A 13,655-nucleotide genomic window follows, 5' to 3' on the forward strand; every position below is an offset into this window, starting at 1 on the left:
CAGGACAGTAAATTTATTTTTAAGATACTCCAAAGATGGAGGGTCCCAAATCATCTTTAAGGTGTGTTTAAGTTTCAGTCACCCTGACAGCCAAGTTCTTCCTTGTGTCTAAGGAAACTCTCTGGGTGTAACTAAAGTTCACATTATCCAGTTACACCCAATTGCCCGTGAGGAATACCCACTCTTACATTATAGAGGACCAGGACGGAGCCAGGAATTTTTTGTGTCCTTCCAACGCCCGGAATGGCAACTTGTGTGATTAAACATTCACAAATACTCTGATGTCAAAAGCAACAGGACTGGGAATTGCCATTCAGGGACCATGAAACCTTTCCACTGCTCTGTGTTTAAATGCAGACATGCCTAGTGGGTACCAGAAACTCAATGGGCTTTGGAGGTAGGCAGACCTGAGTTCAAATTTTAAATCTCTCAAACTGTGTGAGATTTGCAAGTTTTTTTAAGCCCTATAAACTTGTTTTTCCAATTTGTAAAACTCTCACAGAGTTACTGTGAAGATAAAATTGCATAATTTCCACAAAGTACCTGTTCAATAAATGTTACATCCCTTCTTCCTTTCCCTTTCATTTTTTTAAATGAAACTTATAAATTTTAGTCAGTTTCAATTCCTTAAAATATCTGATTGTTTATAACCACTTTCTCTATCCATCACATGAAATTTTAAAAGACTCCATATTTCCTAGGTAAGAGCCTGGTCATTATCACAATGGTAGGTAGCATATACAATGTGCCAGGCACAATGCTAAGTACTTTTAGTGTCATATGTTTTTAATCACCATGATAATCTTTGAAAGTAGGTACTTTTATTATCACAAGGTTAAGTGGCTTGCTCAAGCTCACAGAGTAAGTGGGTAGAACGGACATCAAGTCCAGGTTTAATTGACACCAGAGCCTTGCTTTTTATGATTATTATTTTATTGTGGTAAAATATACATAACATAAAAGTTACCACTTTAACCTTCTTAAGGTTCAGTTCGGGGACCTCAGTACATTCACATTATCGTGCAACCCTCTCCACCACGTGTCTCCAGAACGTTTTCTTATTCCCACACTGAAACTCTTCAGTTAAACTCCACCTTCTCCTCTTCCCAACCCCTGGCGAACACCATTCTGCTTTCTGTCTCTGTAAATTAGACTATGCTAGTACCTCATGAAAGTGGAATCATACAACTCTCTTTTTGTGACCGGCTTATTGCACTTAGCTCAAGGTCTTCAAGGTTCAGGCATGTTATAATATGTATCAGAATTTCCTTCCTTTTAAGGCTGAATAATATTCTACGGTATGTATATACCACGTTTTGTTTGTTCAGTCACCTATTGACGAATATTTGGGTTGTTTCCACCTATGGGCAATTATGCTGCTATGAACACTGGTGTACAGATATCTGTTCAAGTTCAGAGCCATTACTTTTAATTATTGTGTTTCACTGCTACCCAGTGTTGCTGCAAAGCCGATATTTACTAAGGGTTACTAAGTTGGATTCACTATTGAAAAATCATGACTTCCCAGCTCTCATTTCCTTATTTTTCCTAAGTACCGCACTGACAACCTGTTTCAGTGGGTGGAGCTGCACGAATCCATCCTGATCACTCTCACACCAGAGGCGGCCTCGCAGTGGGATGTGGCATTTGTTCAGGCAACAAAGAAAACAAGGATAACCGGATGAAGCAGAAATCAAACCCTGAACCTTGTCTCTAGAGTACTATGTTTAAAACCACTGTGCCGTGCTGCGAGGAAGACTCCGGTAGCTGGTTTTATCAAGTCCATGCCTAATCATACTTTTACATAAATGCCAAGTATGACACATGACTGATGAAGGTCAAGAAGTCCAACATTATAAACCATGGCCTTGTACAAAGTTCGTATAAACTATGACTTTATAAATTCTAAAGCTACAAATGAGATTTAGTTAAAAAGAAATCCTGTAAGTACAGGATATAACAAAGTACCTAGGACGTAATAAGCACTTGATAAATGGTAACTATTATTATCATCATCACTATTATTAATGGCCTTATTCTCTTAAAAGGAACATTCCATAGGGCCAAGGGCATGAGGAATCAGAAGACTTGGGTTCTTATTCTGACTCTACACCTAATGACCCTATAATATTGGGTGGGTCCCTTACAACTTGGAACTCAATTTTCCTCACTTGCACAATGGAAAATACCATACTTTGCCTTTCTCCTCAAGGTTGTGAAGAAGACTCAATGAGATAGAATGTGATAGTGCTTTGTAATGCGTAAGTCACTCCACTAACATGAGGGATTGTTCATTCCAGCCCCCTTTAATATCAAAAAGAAACCTGGTATTATCTTTGATAAATGTGGACATGCCCATAATTACACTTTTACCAATGCCAGCAAGGCCAATATATTTGTCTGCTATAGATGTATAATCTGTTCCCTTAGGAAACGAACAATAAAAATGATTAGAGAGTAATTATCTGAATTTCACACTTTAAATATGAAAACATATCCTGGTGTGCTATTCATTAATAACCTGGTACATTATATCATTGTATTCACTCTTTTTTTTTTTTTTTTTTAAGGCATTCATGGCCCTACTGGCAGAGAGCATATACACATCTCTGTTTTTGGAAATCCGCAAATATTTTCCAGGTTCTTCTAGCTTCAAAGAAGATCATGTATGGGCTTTTGATTATCCATGGTACTGGAGAAGATAACTGAAATTCACAGATAAAATACATGTTTCAAGTGAAATATTAGCTCAAATGTCTTCCCATGTAACATTTTCTCTGGCTGATTTGCTTTTCACCATTTCTTCCCAGGACTCCAACTACCCAGCATTCATGTTAACAAGCAATGGAAAGGCAAAATAAATAAATAAACAAACAAAAAAGCAGGCAGCAGGAGGGAGATAAGAAATAAAAGAAGACATGGATAAACCACAAGCTGAATAATTGGCTGGAATAAAATAAGCACCTTCAAGCACTTAGCTCTTTCAGGAAAAAGAACAACTCGTTGCCCCATAATTTTCTAAAACGGCAGACCGGCAACCTGAAAACCGCTGCATCTCTATTTCATTTACTTACCAAGATTGCCCAGCCAAAGACCCAATTACAATTTGCTACCCTGGATGGAATTTGAATACTAGCTATGCATATTGCACTTTCCAATAGGTAGTCAACAAGAATGTTATTTCCATCCCAGAAATATTATTCTGAGAGCGGCTTCACATTTGGTGCACCTATAGCTCTGGTCAGTACCAGAGTAGGAGCGAGATACAAATCTGAACAATTCAGGTGTTTCTCTAACCACATTTTAGTCCTTAAAGCTTATACACCATGGGCAATACCAACCTTACGGTCATTCGCCTTGTAATCATTGAAGAAAGGCTGGCTGCTCGCCAAGGTGTAGGCACTACCCTCTCGAAACACGCTGATCCTCTGAGCAGTCAGCTTAGGGGAGTACGACCGGGGTTTGGGGGCTTCCCCAGACCCATAAACACCATCCATTGGTTCAAGGGACTCTTGGAGGAAACTGTGAGGGTACTCCTCCTTTGGCGACTCTAATTCCTGCCCATCCTCAAAGACCTGCTTCAACACCCGGCCACTGTAGGAGGAAGAGATTTTAAATCGTACTTTCCGGGGTTTGCCGTCACTCTTCTGGTTCAGCTTCTTCGCAGGGTCCTCCATCAGCAGAAGGTTCACCTTGTGGTTTCCAGGCTTTGGTGTAGCCAGTGAAACTTGGGGCTCTGAGAAAAGGCATTTTATTTTCTCTCCTGCATATGATTAATTCAAGCTGGTGCTGGGGTATGCTCGGTTTACAGCAACTGACACCTGCACGTTAAATATTGATAGGCCTTCATGCCGAGGCAGGCTGCTGCGGGTCTATGGAGTGGGCGGAGCATAAGACAAGACTGGGTCCTCTCAGAATCCCAAACTCGCCCGTGCCTTCACCCCAACCCTGGCATTTCTTAATAGGAGCATGAGTAGGTTTATTTAGGCTGAACAAGTAATCAGTTCAGCAGGGATCAGTTAGCAAGGGTCTTGTTATTCTTACCCACAACTATGACCTAGTGAGCATTTAATAGGTGCCAGAGATTTTTACAAGCATTACCTTACTTTGTCCTCACAATAAACCTACAATGAAACTATTATTATCTGTGTTTTACAGAGGGGAAAGTGTGGGCCCCAGCAGATTCTCCATTAGTTTACTCTATTACAGCAAGTAAGTGACAGAGCAGGGATTCGAACTCAGTTCTAACTGATTCCAAAACCCATGACCAGTCCACCAAGCCGAAAGTTTTCAAACCGTGTCTCATGGAGCCCTAGACAGGAAGAAGCCATGGGTCCTCCTGAGCCTTCTACCCCTGCATTAACCAACGCACCTTCACTTTATATCTATTTTATATTTAAGATTTCATCTGCAAGAACAGCATGAGCCCCAATGCCTACTGAAGACAGCACCTAGTAAATGCCCACACTGTGAGATAGTTGCTGGGATGAATATCAGAGAAGCACAAGACATGGGGCTTGAGAATGACAGTCCTATAATTCAGTTTAGGAAACAGGCCTAACACATATGGAGTAACAGCTTCCTGCTTAGGGAGCAAACCGTCCACTGCTAACTGCCGGAACAGCTATTCTGGGAAGAGAGCAGTCCCTCAGGAGACAAGGATGGAAGAAGAAGGCTTATAATGGAAGGGCCCTTGTATTGGCAAAAAAAAGAACGAGTTGGATTTGAAGAGCTGACAGGGTGGAGGTTAAGACTTTCTCCCAGTCTTTGCTAACGACATCATCATTGACTTAGTTGCCCAAACTGATTTCTTCCGTACTTCTGCAGCCATTCCCATGGATTCTATCACCACTGCCTTCTTCCATCCAGCCCCACCTCTCCGGCCCCAGCTCAAGCCCTCATCACTTCTGTTTTCAGAGCTGTGGCAGCCTCGTGGTGACCTCCCCACCCATCCACAAGTCCATTCTCCACATAGATGCCAGAGCTATGCTTCCAAAGCACAAGTCTGCGGATGCCACTCTCCTGCATAAAACGTCCTAACTCTTCATGCAGCAGGCAAAGTTCCTCAAAACCTAACCCTGTCTTCCTCTCCAGACTGTCCTCTGTCTCTTCCAGGTGCTGCCTGGAATTTGTGTTCCAGGCATACTGACAATCTCACCTATTTCTCAAAACTACAGATTTCTGTCTCCTATCCAGAACAAACTGTTTCCTGATTGAAATGTCAAACTTTCACTCATCCTTCAAGTCACACCTCCAAAGTCACAGCTTCTGGGAAGCCTTCCCACCTGCCCCTAGGAGAAGGCCATGGGACTTTGGACCTACCACCATTAACTGCTTCTTGTTTTTCTCTTACCATTCCTGTGTTCTCCATGAAACTGTGAACACATCAGAGTCAGGCGCTATCTTGACCATTTCTTTACCCCTAGTTTTTATCAAAGTGCCTAGTATTTAATAAAACTCAGTTAATAATTATTCAGTGAATGACTTCCAGGTGAGAGAAATCAAATAAATAAAACTTTGGAACAGGAGATGAGCACACATTGTGGAGAACAGTGAAGAGGTGAAAGTCGTCAAGAAAAACATCTACATTTCTACTAAAAAAGGGTTTCCTGGTTATAAGGTCTCTGTGTAATCAATGCAAAGAGTAGATTAAACACACACACACACACACACACACACTCACACAGAGACAATATTTTAAAACAAGAAAGAAAGAAAGATATGTCTTCATAGTATCAGAAGATACATGCCTATAGGTTCCCTAGGATGCAGAGCTGGCTGTGATGTGCCATGAATGGATGACAGGAGGCTGAAACATGGACCCCTCAGCCCTCAGGACAGCCAGGTGTGGCCCCAGGCTCCCAGGTGGTCACCTCGGATGACATCAGCCTCATCTATTTCCTCCAGTGTAAAAAAACAAGTACCATTATTTTCTAAGTATACCATGCCATGAAAAAGACCAGGAAGCCCTAACTAGAAGAACATTTTCTTCTATCCATCCCAAGAAACAAGTATTAGTAAGTGACTTATAGCCTATCTTCATCCAGAGGACCAGTGAGTGGACTTCCATGACTACCTGGTAAATAGGCATTCTCCACTGAACACGGAATAAACATCATTAAAAAGGTAGACTTTCAAAAGGGTAGATTTCAACCAGAGCGTATACATTGATGCATTTTGCACAATTGTGCTTCTGCTACCTTGAAAATTCGTTAAGCTTAAATTAAGATAGAATTATGAACACAACTGAATGAATTGGATAGGATTCTCACTATGAAAAAAAGAATCCTTTAGTTATGTGCAGAAGTCAAAAGCTGGCAATGAGTTTTCCAAGTAACATTTGTTTTGTACTTTTTACACCCATTCCCACGTTCGCAAACAGACTTTCAGCAAGCCAGACCAAACTCATGGAAGTTTTGAAACAATCATGCTTACTCGATAATTTTTAGATGTTAGTGATTTCAGGACAGTCACAACTTACACACATCCAGATGGAGCATACATTGATAAAATGAAAACAATTTTGGCAGTATTATCCAAAGCTTTAAAAATGTTCAAATCCTTGAACCTTACTAAAGAGAAAATAATCACATAAATCAGAAGAAATAATGTCAAAACATTAGCATGAGTTGCCCCCAGGTGGAAGACTCTCAATGACTATTTTTTCCTTCCCAGTTTCATTACATTTTACTTGACTATGATAAATGTATCTTACTTTAATAATCGGGGAAAAATAAATGAAAAAAAATTCATTACTTTCAACCCAATAATTTTTCTTAAGGAGATGATTTTTCTTTTTAATTTTAAAAGTTTATTTGAGCAAAATTGATTTGAATCAGGCAGCACCAATCCAGAAGTGGTTAGGAGTGTTGCACCAACAGGGGCTTGGGGAGAGACTTTTATAGAGAAAAGGCAGAAGCAAAGTAAGACAATCATTGTTTGGCTATAGCTCAAAGCCTAGTTGTCTGTTTGTGACTGGTCAGCCTTAGCATTTTGATTTCATAACCATGAGGCATTTACAGGCTTAGACTTTGATTTGCTTACATAGGCCACCACAGCATTAAAGCTACACCAATTTAATAGCCTCCTTGTTTAATTAATTTAACAATTCCCCTCTTTTTGCTATCTTCTCATACATGAGAGACTGACCAAACATTTGCTATTAGTGCCTCTCAATCACCATCAAAGTTAAGTTGTTCTTGTCTCATTGTCTCACAGATTATGATGTCAGATCCACAGAAGAATTGTTTTTGCTGTTCATCTCGCTGTTCATCTAGTTTCTGTTTCTCCAAGTGCAGAAAGACCATCTGATGTACTGCTGATGGCTACAAACATGCATTTAAGACCTTTGATAGGAGGATAATACCAAGAGACTTAAGCATACTCCTTAGCCAGGGACCCCGCGAACCAAACCAGTTGATATCAAATAAATCAAAGAAGGTACCTGAAAAGGCATCAACCTGTTTTAGCCAAGTGGCTTATTTGTTAATTTCTTGTATTTGCTACAATACCAAAGGTGCTGATCTAGGTATAGCAGAAGGTATTTGCTATGGCATAGACTGCTTTTTCAGCCAAGTAATCTAAAGCAATTCTATCACGTAAAACTGCCTTAGCAAGAAAGTCTAGGGACTTCTGTTGTGTAGCTATGGCCTTATCGGTAGATTCTGTGATAGTTGCCAGAGTTAAGGAGCATTGTCTTCCTATGCATTAACAGAGAGGAAAAGCAAGTAGTAAAAACGAAAAAGGAATAAAGTTTTCACACTGGAGATGAAGATCTTGATCTGTGATCTTGGGAGAGCTGTCCACCTCAAGATGCCGTCTGCTTCTGGGAAGTAACCTCCCTAGTCAATTTTAATTTTAGATCTCCAGCTGGTATGTAGTTCCAAGAGTCTGGAGAAGCCCTTTATAACTGGGGGATGTAGACCTAAGGTTCAAGTCCCTAAAATTCAGCTGCCATCTGGGTAGTGAGGAGGACCTGGTATGGTCCCTTTCAAGGAGATTCAAGGGCAGTCTTTGTTCTTAGTGATTCCAAATCAGAAGGGTGGCAGAAAACTGGAATCATTAGTTTGGACAGTTGTAGCCAGATATTTGAGGAAACTAGAATTAAGGATCCAGTCAGTTTACTGGTATATAACAAAACCTCAAAGACAATGAACAGGACTAGAATCCGATATCCACAAGACTGTGTTATAATTTTCTATGAAATATAATTATTTCCTCTACAATCACCCTCATTTCTATCAAAGAAAATCATAGTAAGACAAATTTGTTTGCAAGTGTAGTCTCATTAAATTTGGCCTGATTATTCAGATAAATGCAGCAAGAATAGTGATTGACCATATAGATTCTCTTAAATCTGCTTTGTGGGAACTTTTCATAAGGAATCTTAGATTGGACTTTTAAAAGCCTCTCCAGGCTAAGAGACCAGGCCAAGAACTCAACATTAAACTTCACCTGGAATACCTACAGATGTGAGTGAATTCCTCTCTTTCTGAGGGTACCCTAAGTTTCTGGGCCTGCCAGGAAGCAGGCTTCCTCATTCACCTGGTAGGGCTTCCAGGAATCCTTAAGCAAGGTAAGAGGCCAGCTTTTCCAAAGGGCCTTTATTGACTCCATAGAATCCACCTGAGTTCCTTAAACGTATCAGGTCAAAACTGATTTTATGCATATTCTCAAATATGACATTCTAGTCAAAGCTTTGGTAATTGTATCTTATTATAAGAAGAAAATATTCTTATTGAACTTATGCAAATAACTATATTGCTATGAAAATAGGAATACGCAACAACTTTCTAAATTCTGGAGGGGTTGGGTAGGGAGAAAAAGTAAATGTTCCAGTTCTGTTTATAAAGGTATACTTTACAAAATTACTCTAAGTCATAGATAGATTAAGAGAAAGGAGAAAACGTTTTCCTTAAATCTGGGAGGTAGGGGGGAAAGAATATTAAAGATCCAGCAATGTTTCAAAGAAAAAGTTGTAAAAAAAAATTATAATCATCCTCATCAGTTCATTCAATCCCATGTTATTAATTCTTGTTCTGCTGAATACAAGTTTCCCATTAGTTCTGGAAATTCTCACCCAAGTCACTTTTATGGTCTCTATCACAAACTTACATTCTAGAGTACTTGTCAGAGTCCTTCCCGTGAATCTCTCTAAAGATGAAACACCTTTGCAAAAGCATCACAGTAAGACAATAACTGTTTGTAAATGATAAAAAAAAACAAAACTTTAAAATGGCCATGGACTAACATCTGACGAGAGTGCACTTGATAAGGAAATGTAGTTATTTCTATAGTATACAAAAATTTAGGATAATAATTGGACTATTAGGGTGCTGACAAATTTCTAGAAACTTTAAACAATTTCTAGAATACCTATATTAGTAACATATATCCAACAACATATAACCTAAGAAGGTTTGTCAGTCTTACTATTTGACAATGCACCCCACATATTTTAACATACCAAATAGACATAATTAGGTTAACATCTCTCTTTTACAAGGTGAGAAACAAATCCTTTGAGATTTTCCAGGCTTCCTCTGGGAAATTTCAAAGTTACTTTGAGGTCAAAAAGACTGCACTTATACTTTGATTTTGGGAAGTTGTCAAAATGTCAAAAAGTTTGAACATTTGACTAAATAGGATCTCATATCTTTATGAAATAATACTTAATTATCAATTTAACTAAATTGACAATAGAAGATTTTAAAAGCAAACACAGAAGGTTACAAAGCTGTAAACAAAACTTAGATCTTTTAATATTGAGAAGACTGGGTTTTCTTAAGTAATCAAAGACCTGATAAAGGCAAAGTAAAGCACAATAAATTATTTTGGAAGACACCAAATCTTTGCTTTCCAGGTAGATTACCCAAAAAGTTAAACAACAACAAACTTTCACAATCAAGAGGAAACCCACATTCCAAGAAAACTCTGTCCTTTTAACAGAGAGAAAGCCAAATTCTAATTCCGTATCAGTGTACTTCTGATACTAAAACTCATATTTTAAAATTTTAAATAAATCCATTCTCATTTTAGTCAGCTTGACCACACATAAAATTCCTTTTCCAACATCCTTTTCCACAAAACTTTTACAGCTTTTTTTTTTTTTTTTTTAAATATCCATTCAGGTTTTGTCCTACATTTTTCTCTTCCTCATCTGGAACAACCTGTCATTTTACTTTCCTTACCTACTTTTCACACAGTTGTTTCCTTTAACTTTTCTAAGTAGTTTTAATTACATTTATTGATTAGAATTCTTAACCCTTAGAATCCTTTATTCCTAATAAAAACTAAGAAGTAAGCAATTGTGGACTGTTACAGTAGCATTCTGTGGATTGGCCAATTCATAAATATATTTCACAATTTCTAGACGTATATTCTTCCTCATAGTAAAATTTTCAATGTGTTACAAAATGTGTCTACTAATAGATCCAAATATCTTTAGTTCCTCTCTAAAAGGAAGGCAAAAGTGGATAAACCTATGTCAGTAATTTATGTTTCAGTACTTTATTTTATTTGGAAATGATCAGGCTATTCAATGAATATCCATCATTTAACTGATCTCAACATAACTTTAAGGTTTCAATTTATCAAAAATATTTTGGAAATTATTTTTAAGTAGACATTCCTTAAAGCATTATTATTGTTGAAAAGTTTATTTATAAGCTTTAACCTTACTTACATCTATTTAACTTACTTGTTCTTAACAATTATGTTTAGATTACTCATGAAAATTTCATGGGACATTAAACAGCTAACCGTCATCTTAAGTTATGTTTCTTGCTGACAAATTCTGTAACAGAGAAGACATGAGCTTATTTGACTTTTAGTAAACCTAGGTAGAATGAAAGCATTCTATTTAATACTGTAACTCTAAAGACATGCCTGTTTTAATTAAACCAACAGGCTTAAACTACCTTTTATTTGTCAAAGATTATCCTAGATCACATGAAATTGAAAGACATTTGGGTTAGTTTCTATATTTCTGAGTATACTTGATTTATATAAATGTTTTTTTGTCTTTAAGCCAATTAAATAGAGCTCTTTACCAATTAATTTTGGCAATACCATTAGGAGGTAGAAAAATACCACGTATCTATAATATACATACATAGACATACTGACAAATGCAGAACTCTTATAGCTTTCATTTTAAAATTTTAGCCATGAGACAGTTACAATAATATAAAACTCACTAGTTTATAAAAGAACATTTGGATACAAATTGTGCTTCTGGTGAATACAATAAGTTAAGGTTACCTCTCTGATGGCTAGGGCTCTTACTAATATTTGTGGTAAAGACTTCAAGTTTTTTATTTTTTATTTTTTTGCCGTACGCGGGCCTCTCACTGCAGTGGCCTCTCCCGCCGCGGAGCACAGGCCCCAGACGCGCAGGCCCAGCGGCCATGTCTCACGGGCCCAGCCGCTCCGCGGCATGTGGGATCCTCCCGGACCGGGGCACGAATCTGTGTCCCCTGCATCGGCAGGCGGACTCCCAACCACTGCGCCACCAGAGAAGCACCCAAGACTTCAAGATTTTTAATGCAGCTAATTTCCAAAAAAAAATTTTTTTTTCTAGATCAGAATTACCTCCTTTAAGTTGGCATCTCAAGAGATGGCTGTAGTTTCCTAGAGAAGACCAGGTAGAACATTTATATCTCAAAGGCACAGAGAAAGGACGGGCTATCTCCAAAAAGGACTCTTTTTCCCCCTAATTCCAGATCTTCCACAATATCGGCAAGGCTTTTGAGATGAATAGGGGATATTCTGGGACTGGATAAAAAAAGAATAGGTGGCTTCTAATTGTTTCTAGAGCCGAATTTCTGTTCTTGTCAAGACTCAATTTGTAAGACAAGCACAGTTGTTTTTCGTTCCGTAAAGAATTGGGTTGTGCAATCAAGAGGTTGATTACCCAATTACATCATACTCAGTTTGCTTGGTTATATCAGGGAGAAGATCTTCAACTAAGACGCAAGTCAAAAGATTCCTGTACTATAGCTTGAGAGCCGTGTGTCATTGAAATGCGTGAGTAAACCCTTCCACAAGGGCTTCAAAATGTTTTCTTTCCCTCTGAATACACAGTTTCATTTTAGTCTAGGAGAGAAGGCCTAAAAAAAAGTTCCTACCAGGCTCTGAATATCAGCTTCTAATTTGGCCAACTTCTGACCATAGAGCTATTAAAAAAAAAAAAAAAGAAAGAAAACACACACACACACACACAACAGAAAAAAAAACCTTTTGAATGTCTTGTTAGCTTTCAATCAGGGCAAATAGTAAATTTTCCTGGCAGTACTGAACCCCTTGGATGAAGAGGCATTCCCCAAAGAGGGTGCAAAAGATACGATCCTCCCAAGACTCAGGACTCCTCCCAAAGATAAGCAAGAAAAAGAAAGACTTAGAAAATTCCCTTGAGAGCTGACAACAGTCGGTAGGACCCTAGCTGCAAATGGAGTGCAACCCACAGTCCTGTACAGTCATATTTTGGGGGCCCCACCTAACAGATGTCAAGCCAAGTTCTCAGGACACAAATTGAGACAAACAAGAAGGCAATAGATGTCCCTGGGAAACTAAGGATTGATAACTGTTTTTTCCTGCCAATCTGGATTTGGAAAGGAAGGGACAACGTGAAATTTTACCTTCCTCTCTTGAGCAGACACCACAGAGATCTGGGCGAGCTGACTTTGGTAAGGATTCTTACCCCTTGTGGGCTTCTGCCAGTTTTCCCAGGATGCCATCTGCAGGCCCCGGAGAGGGTGGGGTGTCCCAGCGGGACTCCTCCTGGTCACCAGAAACTGAGGCTTCACACTGGACCCAGTCCAGTTTAAGTCAGAACCAGTCCAACCCTGGACCCAGTCTGGTTTCTCAAGTAGACCCAGGCCAACTTCAGCAGTTTCCAGAAAGAAATGTTCAAATAAAGTCTGAAAGCGCATAGTGGAGAAGCTGTGGATGGAGGATGGAGGGACCTTACCCACCACCTCCAAAGGCAGCGAGGAAGCAGCAACGCAAGGGGCTCTGCAGGTGCCTTCACTGCTGTCGCTCGTTGTTCCTGAGGGCCTTCGGGGGTCTCCTTGGGTTCCCTCTTATGTCACCAGACCTGTGAAAAGATAAACTGAGGCATATTAAAATTTTTAAGAGTTTATTTGAGCAAAACTCAATTCAAATCTATCAGTGCCAAACAGGAAGTGGTTAGGAGTGCTCCTAAGGAGATGATTTCAAGTGGAGAAAAATATTTGTATGGATAAATTATTCACAGTAGGAAAAAAATTTGAAAACAACTTAAATGTTCAACATAGGAATTCCACAAAATGAAAGATTATGTAGTCATTTTTAAAAGATTTACAGAGCTTGAAATAATATGGAAAAATACTTATGAAACAAATTAAGTGAGAAAAGGTGTAACAAAATTTTTTGTTCTGTGATATAGACTTTACTATGTAAAATTTTATACGAGAAAAAGACAAAAGTAAATCCATTAACATGTTAAAAATAGTTCTGTCTGAGAAGGTAGTTAGGGGTGATTTTTATTTTCTTTTTTATACTTTTCTGTTTTTTTCTAAATTTCCCATAATTAGCTAATATTGATTTTAATATTAGGGAAAAACAGGTTTTTTAAAAGTAAACTGCCTAACATTTTAAAATACAGATGAATTTAT

At 38.6% G+C, this 13,655-nt stretch overlaps 1 protein-coding gene across 2 annotated transcripts in view; it reads right to left on the bottom strand.

Annotated features, from left to right (window-relative positions):
* GRXCR2 (glutaredoxin and cysteine rich domain containing 2) overlaps positions 1-13,655 on the bottom strand; it is a 143,662-nt gene that overhangs the window by 13,621 nt on the left and 116,386 nt on the right. Inside the window, exon 2 of one of the 2 annotated variants that reach the window (XM_022590007.3) lies at positions 12,639-13,096. In XM_022590007.3, coding sequence (XP_022445715.1) covers positions 12,639-12,932 — 294 coding nt within the window. In that variant the 5' untranslated portion in view covers positions 12,933-13,096. Of the gene's footprint in view, positions 1-3,341; positions 13,097-13,655 lie in introns of those variants that run through there. The other variant, XM_022590006.2, reaches the window with a different exon arrangement.

The sequence above is a fragment of the Delphinapterus leucas genome, chromosome 3, assembly GCF_059928025.1.
Source record: "Delphinapterus leucas isolate spDelLeu-1000000601 "Yukka" chromosome 3, BTC_Dleu_Yukka2, whole genome shotgun sequence".
In the NCBI taxonomy this organism is placed as follows: Eukaryota; Metazoa; Chordata; class Mammalia; order Artiodactyla; family Monodontidae; genus Delphinapterus; species Delphinapterus leucas.